This window comes from Ictalurus furcatus, chromosome 4 (assembly GCF_023375685.1).
Source record: "Ictalurus furcatus strain D&B chromosome 4, Billie_1.0, whole genome shotgun sequence".
In the NCBI taxonomy this organism is placed as follows: Eukaryota; Metazoa; Chordata; class Actinopteri; order Siluriformes; family Ictaluridae; genus Ictalurus; species Ictalurus furcatus.
Window position 1 is genome coordinate 14,310,196 of NC_071258.1, and position 21,429 is coordinate 14,331,624.

Genomic DNA, 21,429 nt, shown 5'->3' on the forward strand with positions numbered 1-21,429 from the left:
TCCATACCATTGTTTTTCAGTATTCTCCTGATGGTAGACTCATGAACATTAACATTAGTAACATTAGCCAATATGAGAGAGGCCTTTGGTTGCTTAGAAGTTACCCCGGGCTCCTTTGTGACCTCGTGGACTATTACATGTCTTGCTCTTGGAGTGATCTTTGTTGGTTGACCACAACTGGGGAGGGTAACAATGGTCTTGAATTTCTTCCACTTGTACACAATCTATCTGACTGTGGATTGGTGGAGTCCAAACTCTTTAGAGATGGTTTTGTAACCTTTTTCAGCCTGATGAGCATCAACAACTCTTTTTCTGAGGTCCTCAGAAATCTCCTTTGTTTGTGCCCTGATAAACTTCTACAAATGTGTTGTGAAGATCAGACTCTGATAGATCTTTAAATAAAACAGAGAGCTCACTCACACCTTCGATTGAAAACACACGACTCTAATTTCACCTTCAAATTAACTGCGAATCCTAGAGATTCAAATACTTTTGCCACTCACAGATATGTAATATTGGATCATATTCCGTAATAAATAAATGACCAAGTATAATTTTTTTGTCTCATTTGTTTAATTGGGCTCTCTTTGTCTACTTTTAGGATTTGTGTGAAAATCTGATGAAATTTTAGGCCATATTTGTGCAAATATATAGAAAATTCTAAAGCATTTACCAACTTTCAAGCACCACTGCACATACATAACTAGCTTTAGCCCTGATAAAACCAATGTGTCTTTTTCTTATTTTGTTTACATAATACATACATACTTTCATGTATATTTAATCCACCTATTATGTAGCTGCTTCTCGGTAGGTTGGCTACTGCCCAGGTGAAACAAACTGTCTTGAGGCTTCTTTTGATTAGCTATTATTTGTTATTAGAAGAGGTGACATCAGTCTTGGATGCAGGTTCAAATTAGTTATGGTGGTTGGTAGTGTAGCTTCACCATCTTGAAAGAAAATGTTTCACAAACAAACAAACAAAAAAAATTCTTCTTTTTTGCCCATTTTACCTTGTTCTTTTAAACTCAGTGTGATCACTGTTCAGAAAGTAACAGACTGTATATTCCTGGTCTATTTTTAAGGTTCTATGTCCTATGGCACATTTGTCAAACACAAGGCCAAACAGCTTCGTTTCATTTGGCCCGCGTTAAGTTGGAAAACATTATAGTGAAACGGCCAGCAGTAGGTCTACACTACTGCTCAGCATTTTAACCAGCATTTTAACCATTTTATCCAGGATTAACAGGATTCCGTAGCCATTGTACAGTGTGCAAAACAGATCACACACTGCTTAACTAAAACCGATGTGCGACAGCCTTTTAAAAATAAAAATAATAGGGCTAGTTAACATAACTGCCGCGTGCACTCCGTTTTCTACGGCGACTGGCTTGACCGCTATGGATTTTGTGCCAAAAGTTTCAATTAAAACCATAAAATCTACTAGCAAAATATGAATGATCAAAATGAAAAACTTTTTTTTTTTTTTTTTTTTGCAAATGCAAGTTATAAAAATCAAATTAAAAATATTTTTAAAAAAACTTCTGTTTTGATGCTCTCATTTTGCTTTCCTTTTTCCTATTTGCGATGCAGGTGTTTTTTTTGCTTCTGGAATCACTTCTGCTTCTGCAAAATCTTTTTTTGCCTCTGACTGTTGGTAGCCTACATTTTTACATTTTGAACAACTGTTCCAGTAGCCCTTCTCCAACTGTTTACTCAGCTGTGCTCTGAAAGTTAGTCACGCCCATCCGATTAAAGGTGGCGCTGCCTCTGACGTCGGCGAATGAACGGCGCCAATGTGCTGAGCAATGGTTGCATTAAAAAGCTGACAAAAATAATTAGTAGCCACTGAAATTTTTGTAGATGCATTCTCACATATTTCTTTATCATACAAGTGACTTCATTCCACGCAAAGTAGCAGTTTATACAGATAACGTTAGCTAGGCTGAAGTTCGCTTCTTATTCGGATTTTCCGTCGCACCTTAAAAAGGTCCAGATCTTACGAGCTCGCGCCTGTAGATGGCGCCAAAAAGAGCATTAATATCAGTTGTAATGCAACTACAATACAGCGTCCATACAGTGGAGGACTCGACTCCACTCCTTCCGCCATGTCAGAGGACGCTACACCTTTAATATGTGGGCGTGGTTAACTTACAGAGCACCTCCCACTCCAAAATCAGTTGACCAATAGAGATTTAAAGTGAACACCTTCTTCTAAGATCCACCCCTGTTCAAAAAATGTGCCAAAGGTCAGAAACGAACAAACACAAAAGATTTGGCAATTGAGCATACAATCAGCGCATGAGTATGGTATGACAAAAATCTCACAGGTGTGACTGTATTATATAACTATGTAGTAGTTATGTAACTATTATATAACTACTGAACTATAGCAACGCATACAGTGTGCTGAGAAACAGGTTAATCTACTTCACTGAGGTGGCATTCTACTTTGGTGAGCACATGTAGCCTACATTACATTTAGGTAATAGGTTATAGTCCTCCACCCAGTGCTCGTCATCGTTGCCATGACCCGAAAACAAATGCAAACTATGAAACACTAAAAACAATAAATAATGTCATGAATGGTAGTTTTTATTCTAAGAACCAGTGCATTCACCTTTAAAACAAACCAACTCCGCTGTTGCACAAGGTAGCAAAGATATGTGTTTTCTATCTTGTATATCTGTATTTTCTTATTTGTATTTTCCGTTCCACCTTAAAAGATCCAGTACTTCGCAATAAAAATGACTTATACAATTCAGTGAACGTTGTGCATAATCGAATTTGCTTATTTCGTATGCTGTTTCAAAAACATGATCATTGCATATAAAAATAAGTTTAATGTATTGTATAAATGCTCAATATAAAAAGTACTGTAGGAATTTTGAATAATGGCCTTGTGAACTTGGCACTGACTACTGAACACAGGCAAATTGCACTTTCTGCCGCACTATATGCCATTATATGCTCATTTTCAAAACGTCTGAGGAGTATGACAATTGCTTATGAAAATATCTGATATACTATCAAAACACACAATATGAAGACATTTTACTGTAGGAAGTTTTAATAATAGCTCTGTGAACTTGGCATTTGAGACTATCAAATACAGGCAAATTCCTATGCCTCCTATTCCTATCTCATCATTTTCAAAATGTCTGAAAAATTGAACAATTGCACATGAAAATTGGTGTAATGTACTATCAAAAGGTTCAATATAAAGAAATTTTACTGTAGTAATTTTTAATAATAGATCCTATCAAACAAAATCAAATTGCACGTTCAGCCCTGTGATGCCAAGAAGCTTAAGGGCCTTGTACAGAGTCCAGCCTGCACAGTCACTGTAGCCAACTCTCTTGCCCTGACAAAAGCAATGTGCATGTTGTTGCTTGCTGTGAGTGATCCCTGTGCCGATGACATCTACTATTACTGTTAGCACCTGATCATGGTGCAAGTAATGCATTTGATGCACCTCATCATGGTGGCACGCCTTTCCCAGGGCAATTGGGCAACCATATGCTCCAGGGTTCCTCTTCTCTTACACAGTGAGCATGCTGAGGTTTCCGCTATACTAAAGGTGAAGAGGTTGGATGGGCTGGGGAGGACATCATAAACCAAATGGTTCAAAAACTTCCTTCAAAATGGCTCAGCCTTTCAGAGCTCTGTCCACAAGATTTTACAGTCCATCGCTTACTCCCATCTGGTCTACACGGCCTACTACCATATCCCTACATATTAGCTTGGTTGATGGCCTTCTGTGCCCTACACTTCCTCCCAGTTCTCACCTCAATGCCTGCCGAGAAGACTCTGGTGTCAGTGGAATCTCTTAACAGAAACACCTCTCTTGCCTCGGTAACCATGAACTCCCCTGACAGACAGATTTATACGATACATAAATACAAAAATAGTTTTTGAAACAGCATACGAAATAAGCAATATATTTTTTCTCTTTTCTGTACTGAACTGTATAAGTAATTTTTTTGGGCTTCATGGCGACATCTACATCCGTGAAACCGTATATCCTGGATCTTTTAAGGTGGAACGGAAAATGCGAATAAGAAACTGGCGAATAAGAAGCCAACTTCAATGATATGGTGGCACTACTGGTATACCCAGGTACTTTGTTATCAAACCTAAATATTGTGATACTTATTGCGTATTGTGAAAAATCACACGTCAAGTCATGTGATACCGCTCACACAATGAATGACAACTTTATGTGCAGCTGGCAGTGTTATGTAAATTTCAGGTAACATCACCAAAAGTGTTGTATGGTTTCGAATACAGAGTTTTAGTTTTTGGGTTTGATTTGTTATGTTTCTTTTTAAAAATAATTTAAACATTCAAATATGCGTTTTAACTTTTTCGCTCATTAGGTTGTCGAAAGCCCTGCAGCTTGGGTGTGGGGGGTTGACATGCTCTAATCGTCCAATCAGAGAAGCGCATGAGCAGACTCTGACCACGCCAGCTCCGCCCAGTTTCCTTTAACGAAACTCACGCGACGATACAGCGACGTACACACAGCTATTCTTCTGCACGTAGACGGAACGTGACCAGACCATCTTAACCACAGCAGACTAGCTCGGTGATTTTGTTAGTTTCAGAACCGTTTTGGTTCCCCTAATCGTCACACGAATTAATATCTTGTATCAAATAAATTCGGTATTATCTACATTAAAGAAAGATGAAGACTAAGTTCATCAACGGGGTGTCCTCATCCCCTTCCATGTCCCTGGGTTTATTGGTGACCGAGAACGAGCTTCAGGTCCAGCCTGATACCGAGCCCGACTGCAAAGCTTTTCGAGCAGATGAGCCCGACCATGAGACCAAGCACAAGGCGTATCTGTGGTGCAAAGAATTTCTTCACGGAGCCTGGAAGTATATTGAGGAGGAGGATTTTCAGATAACTGCAATCAGGTAGGCTGCTGTGTGCGCATTTCTCGGGTGATAGTTTTCATTAACACACCCCTAGGCAAGTTGGATATTATTCTTAAAAGTCTTGGGTCAGCAACATACATGATCGGCTTTAACTGCAACTAGTTCAAATGCACACTACTGAAAAAAAAAGAAAAAAGAAAAAAGAAAAAAAAGGGGGGGGGGGCGGGGGGGTTCCCCCACACACACACATACATACATAAATTTTCACCCTTTTCTATGGCAGAGGGGGTCTCAGCAACAAGCTATTCCTCTGCGCATTACCCGAGGACCAGCAGAGCAATGGGGACGAACCAAGGAACGTGCTGCTTCGCCTGTATGGAGCCATACTGCAGGTGTGTTTCCCACTCCATGATTCAATTCTGCATGGCATGATTAATCTTTGTGCACAACCCAGACATACTTTTACATTGAGAACATGTCCACACCCTTAGGGAGCTAGCAACTACAAAAGAAAAAACTCTATACAGGTCTGTACACTGACAAAATGATTGGATAAATGGAGGATAGTGCAAAATGAATCAACATTGATAGACAATTCATTTTGTTCATTCACCCTCCACTCCCCATTACTCCTTTCAGTGTCTGTTAATAATTAATAGGTAAGCTGATATGTGTCTGTTGGTATGTAGGTTATATCCCATTGACTACATCTCAGCCTAGAGCAGTTTCTCAGCCCTGTATGACATTTTGTTGTTTTCCCCACTCCGACACACCCAAAGTAACCCGTCATCAGCTCACTAAAAAGTTATTCATGAGGTGTAAAATGGGTGTTTGTAGAGTAGAGAGAACAGTATAACATGTAGTGCAAGGCTGTTTACATGGTATCATCTTACCTCTGTTTTACATATTTGAATTCAAATTTTTATTGAAATTATCCCACCCAAGTATTCAAACTTTATACTAGATGCTAAATTATGTTTGTATTTCTCAAATGAGAAAGGGAAGTGTGTACATGTTTTATACTGTATGTATGTGTAAGAGAGAAAGTGTGTATGAGAGCTTGTCATCTGCATGTTGGTGTTTGAATGTGGAATGCCGTATTTTGTTGGGTGATGTACCTCCATGCCTGTACCTGCGTGTCTTCTTTGCCGTAGGCTTGCCCAAGGAGCGTGCCTTGAGCACTCTTGTTTCCAGGTGATCCACCATACCAGCCACGGTACAGTATTAGATCCCAGAAGCTAAAGCACTGTCAGCCAAGTTCTCGCCATTATGTCAGATGCTTAAACCTTTTGATGTTTGACCCTTTTATGTGTTGCTCTGTCAGAAATATTCTCTATGTTTGTCTGCTTCCTATAAACAAATTCTCAAAATGTGTTGTTAAAACATTTACAAAACCAACAAGGAGGGCATTTTAGTGGTTAGACAGCTTTTCCAGTACTATATAGAGACACCTTAAGACCACTGATAGTACCAAAGCAAAAAACATAGACGGTTCTATATATAGAAGTGATTACTTTAAACCTGGCAGGTGCTAGCTAGTCTAAAATACAGGCCTTTAAGATTTTTCTATCAGAATGGTGAAATTGGATTTAAGCATGGTCATTGTTTCATAGGGATTAATACAAAATGATCTAACTTATCTCTAATCATATTTAAATTGAACTTTGAAAGAATATATCTCCACAAAGTTGTCTGAGGCAAAAGAAACACTTTATTTTTATTGATGGTACTTTCAGTGGAAGAGGTAGTTTGTTACACCATGGTTACCAAACACCTTAGAAAGAAACATTTATACTTTCTAAAAAAGTAGCTCTTGGATTTAAGTTCTTAAAAGCATTTAAACAGTTTAAAAATCAGTCAGCTTGAACATTGTTTTGATAATTGGAGTTATAAACCTGCTTAATAATTTCTTGATTCTCAGAGGACTGATTTAGCCATGAAACAAACAAAACCTTGGGTCACCATCTGAGAGACTCATGCTTCTCAAACCAGCCATAAATTCCTTTTGAGTACCTGGAATTTCTGAACTCTCTGTACGCTTGCATGACTATTAAAAAAAAGCATTATTGGTTTTGTTGAAAATGCTACTTTCCTATGGTAGTATATGATATGGTAGAATGTATTGAATTACAATTGTTGTTGCTTTTTTATTGGAGAGAAATTTTTCATTGTCTGTTGCAACCTCCTTGTCAAGATGAAATGGCTGTCGAATAAAGGAAAAACAACAACAGTTGGTGCTCAAGGTTAGCTTTTTGCTTTTTCTCTTATTGTTAGATGTCCTGTAATAAAGGAGACTCTGGACAGTCAAACACAGAAAATCATTTTCAGGTAAGTAACATCTAACATTGCTTTTTTGGAAATTGGGTTTTTATGTGATATTTGCCTATATCATGATAATGGCCCTTAAAATCTAAGCATCTTTTAGGGTCACATTATGTCCCTCCTCATAAGACCAACATGCCTGTCATTCACCCATAAGTAAATATTCTGTGGTGGTGTTGTGCGATTCAAAACTTGTTTTCATCAACAATACATGACAACAATGTCATTACTGTGTTTCACTTTACATTTTGATAAATTACAAAACCCCCTTTGCTATATTGATGAAATTCCCTTTACTATATTGATGAAATTCCCTTTACTATTGTGATCATCTGTCTACATTTTCAGAACAAGACTTGATTTGTTGTGTTTTGATTAGCCTTTTACCTTAAAGGTTATGTTTCTCCGTAAACATTCTCTGGACTGTAGTGATTCAGTTCATGTTAGTCATTTATAACTGTGGAGGAGTGACACCGAATTGAATCAACTGAACGGAATAGACCAACAATCTATAACATATCTCATTTTAGTTTGTCCTTACTTTGAGATGAGATAAATAGGCATTGGGGATCTAAATATGCAAAACCCTACACCTGTCCTTGATACTCCTGATACACACTTGATACTGGCAGAGCCAGCAAAGGCACATTACTTGGATCCTATTAGAAGCTAATGTCACTTTATCCCTTGCGGTCTGACATCAGGTAGCTTACACGTCAGTTCAATTTGCAACTCTTATATTTGCATGAAGTCTATGTTTCCAAAGTCTCTCATGTTTCTTGCGCCCCACTCAAAAGGCATAAGAATAACCCTTAGTTACATTCATGACCCCATGCTAAATTGTTACTGCTTACTGCATGTTGTGGTCCACTTTCAGCTCAACAAATCGTTTTTCTGCATGGGTAATTCAGTTATGGCTTGTTTTCTACGGTGCATGGAGCAATGGAAAATCCCCCAAGCTGCTGCCTTGACCTGAAGACACATGACTGCTTAGTCATAGAGAGTGACAAAGGGAGGGGGGGGAGAGAGGGAGAGAGATATTCATCACACTGCATTCAAACTCTATATTGGAGGGGTACTTTCACTGCAAATGAAAACAGCTAATCAAGATAGCAAGATAGCATACTGTGTAGTCTATAGTATACATATGGAAGTCTAGAATTAAAAAAAGTTTTAGGCTCTTCTAGATCATGTATTATGTTTGTCATTATGTGTGTGTTCATCATTTATAGTGAGAAACTAAAAAAAAGCTCACATGTGCTATGATTAGGTATTATTACATAATACTTAATAAATGTTCTCTATAATTATAGATCATTAGTCAACTATAAATTTTAGTTCTGCATTAATGATGATTAGATGTAGACTGTAATAATGATGGACATAAAGATGCAAATGTTCAAAATGTCGATTTCACTGTAAAGAGCTCAATCCACACTCAGTCACAAAAAGGGCAAATGAAAAAAATAAAAATAATTAAATGCTTATAAGTAACAAAACTAAAGTTTATGGCAATTGTTTGTACATGACTTTTGGGTGGTGTGTGGAATTTATAGGCCATGATGACTGTATAATAAATTCTGGTTAGTGTTGTAGGATGAGGTTGTATCAGGTGTTGTGATTGTTAGTGCAGCAAATTGGGGCCATTTGTAAATGTGTGTTTCACGGCTTGGGCAATCAAACTTCCTGAACTTTGTATTATAAGGTTCCATGTGGATGAAGATAAAAGTCCATATAAAACCTAATAATGCTTGACTCAACATTTGAATCATTCTAACAACAAGATAAATATAGTCTTGTAGATAACAGTCCTGCTATGTATACTATATGGTAATTATTATATCATTACCTGACTTGACTAGACTGGAGTGTCAATCTGCAGACATTAGAGGAAACAGGCACACTGTTGATGGTGACTCCACGGTTAATCATTCATTTATTTCTCCTTAATATTAAGCCATTCAAGTGAAAGTTAGTTTTACAAAGTGGCCCTACATCTGAGGAAGTGCAGTTTCCATCTATGCTGGACTTCTGTCTTGTCCAGGTTTTCTTGTTTTGCATAGTTTAACAGGATAGGATGTGTGAAAATTTTGGCTATGCGAAGCTGTACCATGGCAGATGGGACCAGGGGGAGAGGATAATGATATTTAACTGTGATTTCGTTGAGATCTCTCTAATCAATGCATGGTCGGTGTCCGCCACCTTTCTTGTGTGCAAAAGTGAAGCCAGCAGCGTCAGGAGCGGTTGAGGGGCAGATGTACCCTTGTTGAAGCACTTCCTCAATATACTCCTCCATAGCGTTGTGCTTGGCCATGGAGAGTGGTTAGATGTGTTTGTGAGGTGTGGCCTGGTGCCGACATAAAGTAAAAATCTTGCAGTATAGAAACAGGTGGCTGTTTTTAAATGCCTTTTACATAACTTTATTTTATTCTAAAATAGTCTCTAATATTCTAATATTCTAATATTAATATTCTAAAGTTGTCTCTCTTCAAAGCAACCTAAAAAAAATATCCTTTTCAGAAGTCCTGCAACAACAACAAAAACATTTTAGATAATACAGGCTGTTGGTTGAATGGAAGTTTTCCTTCAACAGCATGTGACTCTCACAGTGCAGAAATCGATAATTTTTTTGGGGAAGAAAGCTGCCCTTTATCACATGGGAGTCATACAGTGCATTTTTTCTAGCCACACACCAAGTACTTCAGCATATTTGCCATTCAAATCATTGAACTTTTTAGGCTCTATTGAAATAAACCTGATGTCATGATTAGTTAAGCGGCATAATTAAAGACCAGAGGGATTTGGCAAGCCAAGCTTTTCTTCTCACAATCATCTCCATTGTTTCTTAGAGCTGTTACTTTTTCACTGAAGTAATCTCACTTCAGTACAGTAATTCACATGTGATCATCAGTTCTACTTGAAAAAGCTACCATTTTATTGAAATAATTGAGGAATGATTTAATTTCACTTCAGACATAAATGTTAAATTAAGAGTACATTAATAGTGCATCCAGATATTTAGATTCTTTTTTCATTCTCATATAACATGCTTCAATCAGTGTATTTATTAAGCACAAACCTTAGCATCTTATTTATGTAATAATTGTCCTCATGATCATCTCAGCCCCTGTTTAAATGGGTTTTACTAACCCTTATTTCTGTGGACGACCTTTATTAACTTCAACTTAATAAACACCCCCGATTCTGTTATACATCATCTAATGTCATGTATTTTATCTTTGATTTTGAAGATGATGAATGCTGCATTTGTTAAATAATGTGTGTATGTTTGCATTTATTCAGGGAGCTGAAGCTATGGTCTTGGAAAGTGTGATGTTTGCCATACTGGCAGAGAGGCAGCTTGGGCCTAAGCTCTATGGTATCTTTCCCCAGGGGAGACTGGAACAGTATGTGCCGGTGAGTCTTGCAGTATGGCGTTTCATTGTTCAGGGATTGCTGGTATTTGTGTAGGCGTGTGTGTGAGCCTGCATGACTGGTTCCTGACTCATAATGATGAGGTGTTTTGCTCATATTTGTTAGGGAATCAAAGTGGACAGTGCCAACATTTTTAGTTTGTGTATGTGAGTGTGTGTGGGTCGGCCTATTCATATGCACTGATGGGTGATTAATTTTAAAGGGAATGTAGATTCAATAACAACGAAATACACTACATGTTGTCCAAATACCATTTCCAAACAATTCTCAAATCATACTTATTTGTCTGCACAGAGCCGCAAGCTTACCACAGAAGAACTGGGAAATCCAAGTTTATCTGCTGAGATTGCAGAGAAAATCGCTAAGTTCCACAAGATGAGGATGCCTTTTAACAAAGAGCCAAAATGGCTGTTTGGCACCATGGAAAAGTGAGTGACACTAGAACTGTGTTTTCAATACCTTCAGCAGTTTCTCATATTGTGATGTCCCATTTTACAATGTCTCCTCTGGAAGCTAGCAGTAGGTAAATAATAGATTAACCATTACCCTTGTGTGTTACTTCTCTCTGGTCAATGAGGTAAGCTTTTTTTATGAATAAAACCTGTAATGGTAAAAGCCAAACACTGCAACACTGTCATTAAAGATGAATTTACTCTGATAACCTGACTGAGGACAAATTGCTTCTGTCAGGGCTGTAAAAGAGAGTAAAAGGCTGGGTGATTCAGTCAGGGTTATAAAACAGACGCCTGCTGGAGTGATATTTGGACTGACTGATGGCTTGATAAATAGTCTATGTAAAAGGGCAATTTTAAAGTATATTGAAAAAGGTTTGTGCAACGAGTGCCAAATTTTCCAGTCAGAGGTTTCCAATTCAATGCTTTTGCCCAAAGCCAATCAATTTTTGTAATCATGTTAACGTCAAACCCAGCTGTAACAATTTATGGAGATTTATAGAACATGGATTATTTGGCTCAAATGTCTTTGTAGGTGTCTGCTGGGTGAAACAGAACACAAAGTGTGAACAGGTGGGAATCCTCAAGTATTTGAAAACCTGTGTAACTGGTTCAGACATCCCAACATGCAAAATCTCATGCACACAGCCACCCAACATACATGAACAGGAATGCTATTTATTTAACAACATATTCAAAATATTTAGACACACTATTTACACACGCTAGTGCAAATAGCTTTTCTGGTATATGCAGAAAATGTGACATTAAAATATGTACTTACACTGTTTTGTATTATATTATGTTATTGTATTATTCAACTCATGGATTCATTTTTTAATTCAATAACTACGCATATTTACAGGGAGTTTGGCCTCATTACCTAGACAGCAATACAGTAGCTCCTTATAGCAGCTAGTTAAAATGCTAGCTGTTCTAATGGATGAATGACACCTATTCAACTCACCTGAACATGTATTTACAGTCATTTAACCGACCATGGGCAATTGAGAAATCACTGCTGCAAACAGTGCAGCGAGCTACACTGTCGTTTTTTACCCCTATTATGCGTGGGTACACTTTAGTTTAGTCTGGGGTGAAGTGCTGATAGGTTAGTTAGTACAGAGAGAGACCAATCAAGATGCGCGCTGTGTCACTCTCTCACCATGTCTGTCACTCGCTCTCTCGGTTTCTCCAGCGCCCATCTACCATTAGAAATGATCATAGAACTCCCTCTCGCTCTCTCTCACTCTCAAAAAAAAGTTGGGATGTCTGCTGGTTGAATGTTTATGGTCTGACATTTTGGCTCAGAAATCTCCTGTCTCAAGGCCATTAATTGGCTCTTCCCACATTGCAGATACATGAATCAAGTGCAAAGGCTGACCTTCACCAGAGAGATCCTCCACCATAAATTCAACCGTCTTATGAGCTACAACCTGCCTCAAGAGATGGAGAACCTCAGGTAAAGAAATGAATGAAATTTTATTTAAGGGTAACCACTATTGGTTGAGAATACAAGTACTCTAACTGCCTTTGGATTAGCACTAAATCAGTACTGTTGTCTTACATATGGGAAGGTAGATAATTAATTGTGTTTGTAGGTGTCTCCTGGAATCCACCCAGTCTCCTGTTGTTTTCTGCCACAATGATTTACAAGAAGGTAAAATATAATAATATACATATATATTTTTTTACGGCTTATATATATATATATATATATATATATATATATATATATATATATATAAAAGGCTGTGAAAAATTGTCTTTATTGTTTAATCTTTTTATCTTTTAATCACAAAAATACTCTGTTCTCATCGATATCAAACAATTGCAAGCACAACAAAAAGGTTTATCCAAAAAATATCTTTGTTAAATATTAGTGTGTCACAATTATTGGCACTTTGTGCTACCTCCCTTTGCCAAGATAACCTTTTGATCTTTTGTTAAAAAAATCACAAAAATACTTTGCTCTCATAGATATCAAACAACATACAAAACAAAATATCAAACACAACACAGGTTTATTAAAAAAATCTTTGTTAAATATATGTGTGCAACAATTATTGGCACCCCTATGAGTTAATTTGAGAAAAATATATTTTAAGTATATTCCCATTGATATTTTAAATTTTTTAGTACACCTGAGTGACTAGGAACAGGAAATTGTTCAACCATGACTTTCTGTTTCACAGGGGTATAAACATGAGGTGACACATAGGCCAAATTCCCTTAGTCATTCATAACAATCGGTAAGACAATATAGATGATTGTTGAGCTTCACAAAATGGGAAGTGGCTATAAGAAGGCATTCTTCTTCTTCTTTACCATTTGTGGACCGACTAAAACACTTACGCGTATTTGCTGCCCCATCAGCTCCTGAAGTAACTCGGAAGTAACCCTTGGTAACTTTTCCAATGGTGCCTATGCTACTTCAGGAAAACAAGTACCATCACATTTTAAGAATGTTGGTACCGACTTGGTACCGGTATCTCGTGACATCCCTAATGTATATATATATATATATATATATATATATATATATATATGTGGGTGTATGTATGTATGTATGTATGTATGTATGTTTTATAAATTGTGTGTTTTTGTTAGTTTTTATTTATATATATATATATATATATATATAAAAAAAGGAACTCATTATTGCATGCAGGAAACATCCTTCTTCTAAGTGTCAAGGAGAACATAGAAAAGCAGAAGCTTATGCTGATTGACTTTGAGTACAGCAGCTACAACTACAGGTCTGTATGTCTCGTTGTAGATTTGCTTAATCAGTCACTTGTGAAAAGTTAGTTCAAGTCGAATGCTTCAGTTGAAACAATGAACTTTGTCCTGTAAGTGCATAACCATATGGTTTATTTTCCACATTTGCTACATTTTTCTGGACTTTGCATAGCCTAATAAACAGATCATTCCCTGAGTATTGTCCTTTTTTCAAAACTCCTTTCATAAACCCAGCGTTATATGGAAGTAATATGTTGAGCATTTGGACTACAAACAATCCTCTATGTCTTTGCCTCCGTGTTATCCCAGGGCAGTCTCATATGTTTAAAATGCCTGGACAGAAACTCTCTTCAAAGAGACTTTGAAAAAGTCAAATAGGCATTGAAACCTGTGGCAAGTATCCAACAGGCCAGTCCAACGTTTTGCCAAGGCTTCACATTCCCACATATGTTCCAGCACAAGATGGATTGGATTTTACCCAGAATCCATGGACAACCAAGTTCAGAAATGCTGTGCTCTGTAGCTGGTGAAGGCTCCACTGCAGCAAATAGGGAAATGGGGACATTTGGACAGAATTAAAGCCTGAGAAAAGCCAACCATTCGCAGGCATGATTTATTTTCCCAACTTTTCATCCAAGTCTCATGGGTCATGAAATCACACATGGAAAGTTTTATAGTTTCAGCACAGCATTAAAGGCAGGGGTGAACACAGCCTCAAGACGAGTCAGATGGGTCTTTTGTTTGGTTTCCACAGCAGCTGTGAGGCTCGCTTGAAAGAGCTGAGCTTTGGGTGCACTGCCAGCAGATTAGCACTTTATCTGGCTCCATGTACACTTCAGAGACTGTTCGTGATAGCTGAAAAATTATAATAGACCTGAAACCCTGTAGGAATGTACACTGGATACTGTATTGTTTGTTATTTAAGTGTTATTTAAACTCTTTGTCTTACAGAGGATTTGATATAGGGAACTTCTTCTGTGAATGGATGTACGACTACAACTGTGACACACCTCCGTTTTTCAAAACCAATACCAAGAATTATCCAAACAAAGCTCAGCAGGTATGAGATGTGGAAGGGTAAAGTTACCTCGCATGTAGACAGTAGGGGAAAGTAGGGCAAAGATCCAGCATACATATCAGCTGTTCAGCAAATGTTAATCTTCATGAATTCATCATTAACAACTTCTTAAATTGTAAATTCCATAGAAATACTAATTACCTCTTTTGAGTGACCAACAGTTAAAAACAAATGTTGCTATTTGACAGTTACAAGCCGATGTTCCATTGATTTGTGTCTGTCTAGATGGTGTGTAGTCATGAAGCAGTGTCTGCACCAGTGCAGTAGATTTATTACTGCACCTAGTGGTGAAAAATATAAACTGCAACAAGCGCTAACAAAGGCCCATTGGGGCATGAATCATGCTGCTCCATGCTCGCTCTGTGACCGTTAATGACAGGGTTGTCAAATTGGGCTACTTTAAAAATACTCTGTGATCTCAAAGATCATATTTTCTATTTTAAAAAAATGGAATTAAATCTTAAAAATTCTTCTGAATGTAGACTTAGAGTATGAACTTATGGAACTGTGAGCAGACCTGCTCTAAAGAATGTCATTACAATGAATGCACTTTTCTGTATCTTTCCATTTAGATGCAATTCTTTAAAAGCTACCTGTCTGAATATGACCCTGAAGTGTTAAACTTTAGTGAGGAACTCCAGCTAAAAATCAAAGAGGACATGTTGGTGGAGGTTAACAGGTAAGCATATTTCCTTTGCTTGCATCTATTTCTCAATCTAATTAGATTAGATTGATAAATATTATCTTGCACATTTGATTGTGGATACCAAGTCACAGAGTAAAGAAAATATTAATTATAAAGCATCTGGTACTTGTTCATTACACTTTAAATAAGCATACTTGTTTTTAATTGTTTAAAAAAATTAATTTATAACCAATGAGGTCTAGTTGAACACATCTCTTTGTTGTTCCAAGTTTATTGACTCAAAAATTGAGTTGATTAGCATATGGTACTGTTAAAAAATACAGATGCACCCTTTTGGGCCTCCATCTTACTGTACAGAGGCATCTGGAGATTGTGCAACCATTTGGAGCTTGTCCAAGAGTGGTGCTCATTTCCAGGAAGAGACTTCAAATCGGGGGTCTTAGCTTCTCATCAGTCACGTGGCTTCCACAACGTGTGAAATAAATCTCTCTTTTGTCTTAGGTTCGCCCTTGCGTCACACTTCTTCTGGGGCCTGTGGTCCATAATTCAGGCGAGACTTTCCACCATCGAGTTTGGCTACCTGGTGAGTTGCGGTGTTTAAATAAACATGCATTGGGATTTAGACAGTAAAATTGTAACTTGTAATACAGTGCATATGGACTGCACTAAAAAGGGAGCAAAACATTTTATTAATAGAACACACTTGTGTGTACACATGGTTACTGCAATACTGCCTGACAACCCTGAACAAAGTCCAAATATTTGTCAGTTCAAGGTGGCATGACATAAAATTTTATGTAGTTTGCCACAAATACTTACTTGAACACGGTAACAGTCAGCAATATTTTCAGCAATACTTTAAGGGAAAGACATTACAGTTCATGGTGACATGACCACAGAACTGCACTACTGTATATACATCGATCAGCCATAACATTAAAACCACCTGCTTGATAATGTGTAGGTCCTCATTGTGCCACCAAAACAACTCTGACTCATCGTGGCATGGACTCCACAAGACTTCTGAAGGTTGTATGTTGTAACTGGCACCAAGACGTTAGCAGCAGATCCTTTAACTCCTGTAAGTTGCAAGGTGGGGCCTCCATGGATCGAACGTGTTTGTCCAGCACATCCTACAAATGCTCGGTCAGATTGAGATCTTGGGAATTTGGAGGCCAAGTTAACATCTTGTACTCTTTGTCTTGTTCCTCAAACCATTCCTGAACAGTCTTTGCAGTGTGGAAGGGCACATTATCCTGCTGAAAGAGGCCACTGCCATTAGGGAATACCATTTCCATGACAAAGTGTACTTGGTCTGCAACAATGTTTAGGTAGGTGGCACGTGTCAAATAACATCCACATGAATTCCAAGACCCAAGGTTTCCCAGCAGAACATTGCCCAGAGCATCACACCTCCACCGCTAGCTTGCCTCCTTCCCATAGTGCATCCTGGTGCCATCTCTTCCCCAGGTAAGCGACAGGACACGTACACGACCGTCCACATGATGTAAAAGAAAACGTGATGAAAAAGTTAGGATGCTCACATGCCCATTGTATGTGGTGGACAGAGGTAAGTATGGGCGCTCTGACCGGTCTGTGGCTATGCAGCCCCATACGCAGCAATCTGTGATCCACTATGTTCTGACACCTGTCCATCATAGCCAGCATAGCCAACTTTTTAAGCAATTTGTGCTACAGTAGGATCGGACCAGTAGTGCTTCTGTGGGATCGGACCAGACGGGCTAGCTTTCGCTCCCCAAACGCATCAGTGAGACTTGGGCGGTTATGACCCTGTTGCCGAATCACAGGTTGTCCTTCCTTGGACCACTTTTGGCAGGTACTAACCATTGCATACCAGGAACACCCTATAAGACCTGCCATTTTGTAGATGCTCTGACCCAGTCATCTAGCCATCACAATTTGGTCAAAGTTTTTCAGATCCTTATGTCTTATGCTTGTCCATTTTTCCTGTTTCCAACGCAAACTTCAAGAACGGACTGTTCACTTGCTGACTAATATATCCCACCCCTTGTCAGGTGCAATTGTAGCAAGATAATCAATGTTGTTTACTTCACTTCTCATCAGTGGTTTTAATATTATGGCTGATCGGTGTGTGTATGTATGTATACTAGTGTGTGTGTGTGTATATTTACAGAGTAATCAGAATAATCACTGGATACATTCAGTATATTAACCTGATTAAGACAAAACTCTGATTAAGAAGCTAGCATGTAAACAGCGGTTATTGATGACCTTAATCCGACTAAAGTCATACTCGAAGTAAACACAAATTGAATTAAGACGTGGAGTATTCCTGTTTTAGTCGCATAATCGACGTGCATTATAGACATGTACACACCTTAATCACACTATTAACGTCGTGTGGGAGTTTTCATCGCATTTTGCGACAGGACACACACACACGGCAGAGCTCAACCGTTTGACAGTAAACCAGAGAGCACGGCTGCGTCTGAAACCGCGTATTTACTTACTATATAGTAGGAGAAATTCATGTATTCTGGCTACTATATAGTAGGTAAGTACGCGGTTTCAGACGCAGCCCATGGCTTCAAGCAGTCGTCTATTTGCACGTATAGCATGATAAATAATTAACTGCACTTGAAGTTTTCGTAAAATTAAAAACACCCAAAACTGTATACGGTACCATAACGGAGATGAACTGTATGGTGATGCGTGAAATTCTGGAGGGGACGGCGTGGCGTGGGGATGTAATGACGTGTGCCGTTAATCAATCTGTGTAATATAACATGTAAAACCTAAACATGAAAAGAATAGTCTAAAAGCGATTCATGTAAACACCTTAATCACAATATTGTCTTACTCAGAATGAGGTCAATAATTAGATTATTGTTGCCATGTAAACATAGTCATTGTCTGTCTCTCACTACCTCCTTTGTTCTCTCCCTCTGTTTATGTCTCCCTCTTCCTGACAGGACTATGCCACAGCCAGATTTGACGCATACTTTGAGCTCAAAAAGGAGCTAGGAGTTTAAATGCTGTGTTATTACACAAGGGACTGGTGCTGCATATGCAGTAGTGTACCATGCTACTTCTCAGAGTTTATCTCGGTGTTTCAGCTCCAAAAGCTCAACACATTTTCATGATGCTTAAAGCTTCTGGGCAGCTTAAAAAAAACAAAAGGAAAATGCATACATGTAAAATTACCATTACAGATTCATGGGTTGGCTTTAAAAAAAATTCTTGAATACATTGCTGCACTAACATTTAGAAGCTAGATTCCACCTGATTTGGTGGATGCACTTGACCCAAAGAGCCATGTGTATCTGCTTTTATTATGGCAAGCAATCTCTGCTGCATTATCTTTTCAACCTGTGCTAGGAAATGTGAAAATGAGGTTCACAACTGTGGACCTTGATCTATAGAGCAGTACAACAGACCAAATGCATTTGGCACTGTAGATTTCCAATGCTGTGAGACATGCACATACATGCATTCAACTTTTTGTTAGTGAAGCCTTACAATCTTTTTCGTGGTTTGTTTACTTGTCTTTCACTACTTAAACAACTATGAAACTGATTGTTTTTAATGGTAGTAGGTTTAAGGGGGCAATAGTGTTAAACAGATACCTTGTGGGACCTGGCCACTTGTGTACAATTGAGAAAATGAGATGATGAATGTGATCTGGTTTTAAATTAGCAATTGTAGTCAGAAAAATGAGTTCTATTAGCTTACTGACTCAGTTTCACATTGTGGATACAGTGGTCACTATCATCTTTTGTTACATATTGACAATCCTTCCCCATTTTTTTTTTCTCTTTAAACATGAGATAAATGTTTTTTTGGGTCTAATGTTGGTATATAAATGAAACTGTGATAACCTTTTTTAAATCTTTTACAATCTTAGCTACTATTTTTGAGTATCACATTTGTTATATTTAGCTCTGACTATATTATAGTGATAGTATATTAATTTGTTAACATTAATGTGAGTGTCACTCTATACAAGACATGTAAAATGTATTTCTAAGTGGAACTTCTCTTTTTTCCTTTAATGGAAGATGCATTTTTCTTAATAAGAAAGTTGGGTTTTGTGAAGGGATTTGTTGCTAATTCCTTTATCTTCTACATCTTCAGTGTGACATGTAAGGGACTTTATTTAGTTTTACACCCTACCTTTTAAAGCTGTAATCAATTCATAAACATTCTGCCAATTTAATCACAACTTCTAATAGAATAACAAGGGGCCAATGGAAAACAAAGAGTTTTGTATATGAGTAGTATATGAGTGATTGTAATGATCTGATGGTATAAATCATATACTGCAATTCCAGATATTATTCTGTTTATTTGACATCATGTATGTATAATAGTAAACGACAATTCAAAACCAATCCACAGTTTGCTCTTTTTATATTATAATAAAAGGAGAAATAAGCTTTTTGATTTTACACAAACTAACCCATAGTTCTATAGTAAATGCTTTGCTCATAAAAAAAGAATGGTCTGTTATTAACAATTCAGTAAATAAATAATTAAACATTTGATGGTTCAATTTATTCAGTCTTGATTGGTTTCTTGTATTCCTCAGTGTATTTGATTTTATATTTATTTACTTACATGTGTTTTAATATTTTATATGTATATTTGTTCCTGAAAGTTATTTTAGTAATTGTACTCATTTTGTTCTTTATTTTTGTGTCTTGTTTTTCGATCTCTGTTTTATATTGCTCTATGTATTCATTTATATATAGTGGGAAAGTAAAAAAGATTTAAGATTGGTTTATGGTGATAGCTACATTCAGTGTTGAGTGATATTTAAACGGGTTAATAAAACTTTGAATTAATATAGGCTAAATTTTTTCAACAGCTGATTAAGCAGATCCTTTTCAAATCAATGTGAGGTCTTCTTTTCTAATGATCAATGTCAATTAATATATATAACAGCTTAAGGCTGATTATGTTTTGTATTGATCAGGTCCAACCTGGGGACTTCAAACAACCAAAAGTATCTGTAATCACACAATTACATTTTACATGGTGTTAATTTAGTTACTTGTGTGCTTTACTGCCAGAGTTGGGAGGGTTACTTTAAAATGTATTCCGTTAAAGTTACAAATTATTTCATTAAAAAAAATGTAATCGGTAACGTGATCCAACTATATAATAACCAACTATATAATGACCCTATATATGTGTGTGTGTGTGTGTGTATTATATATATATATATATATATATATATATATATATATATATATATATATATATACACACACACACACACACACACTATAATAAATATATATAGAATATATAATATATACAGTATCTCACAAAAGTGAGTACACCCCTCACATTTTTGTAAATATTTGATTATATCTTTTCATGTGACAACACTGAAGAAATGATACTTTGCTACAATATAAAGTAGTGAGTGTACAGCTTGTGTAACAGTGTAAATTTGCTGTCCCCTCAAAATAACTCAATACACAGCCATTAATGTCTAAACTGCTGGCAACAAAAGTGAGTACACTCCTAAGTGAAAATGTCGAAAGTGTCAATATTTTGTGTGGCCACCCTTATTTTCCAGCACCGCTTTAACTAATTGGGCCCAATTTGGACATTTTCACTTAGGGGTGTACTCACTTTTGTTGAAATCAGAACCAAAGTTTGCCAATGTACAGTGGTGCTTGAAAGTTTGTGAACCCTTTAGAATCTTCTATTTTTCTGCATAAATATGACCTAAAGCATCATAAGTCCTAAAAGTAAACAAAGGGAACCCAATTAAACAAATGAGACAAAAATATTATACTTGGTCATTTATATATTGAGGAAAATGATCCAATATTACATATCTGTGAGTGTGACCCCCTTGTGCAGCAATAACTGCAACT

At 37.3% G+C, this 21,429-nt stretch overlaps 1 protein-coding gene across 1 annotated transcript; it reads left to right on the plus strand.

The window, feature by feature from the left end:
* Nucleotides 1-4,525: 4,525 nt before the first annotated feature.
* On the plus strand, nt 4,526-20,094 carry chka (choline kinase alpha). Its single transcript, XM_053623117.1, has 12 exons — nt 4,526-4,920; nt 5,165-5,273; nt 7,156-7,209; nt 10,507-10,620; nt 10,933-11,066; nt 12,448-12,552; nt 12,692-12,750; nt 13,762-13,849; nt 14,784-14,892; nt 15,483-15,589; nt 16,058-16,139; nt 18,511-20,094. Exons 1-12 carry the CDS (start codon nt 4,688-4,690, stop codon nt 18,568-18,570), a joined length of 1,254 nt encoding a protein of 417 aa, XP_053479092.1. The 5' UTR covers nt 4,526-4,687; the 3' UTR covers nt 18,571-20,094.
* The last annotated feature ends 1,335 nt before the right edge of the window (nt 20,095-21,429 follow it).

What these genes read in the sequence shown, in the direction of transcription:
- chka (XM_053623117.1), top strand. Translation starts at nt 4,688, where the DNA reads ATGAAGACTAAGTTCATCAACGGGGTGTCCTCATCCCCTTCCATGTCC. An exon ending in ACACAGAAAATCATTTTCAG is followed by an intron (nt 7,210 to 10,506) that starts GTAAGTAACATC and finishes GCATTTATTCAG; the next exon opens with GGAGCTGAAGCTATGGTCTT. An exon ending in GACTGGAACAGTATGTGCCG is followed by an intron (nt 10,621 to 10,932) that starts GTGAGTCTTGCA and finishes TTGTCTGCACAG; the next exon opens with AGCCGCAAGCTTACCACAGA.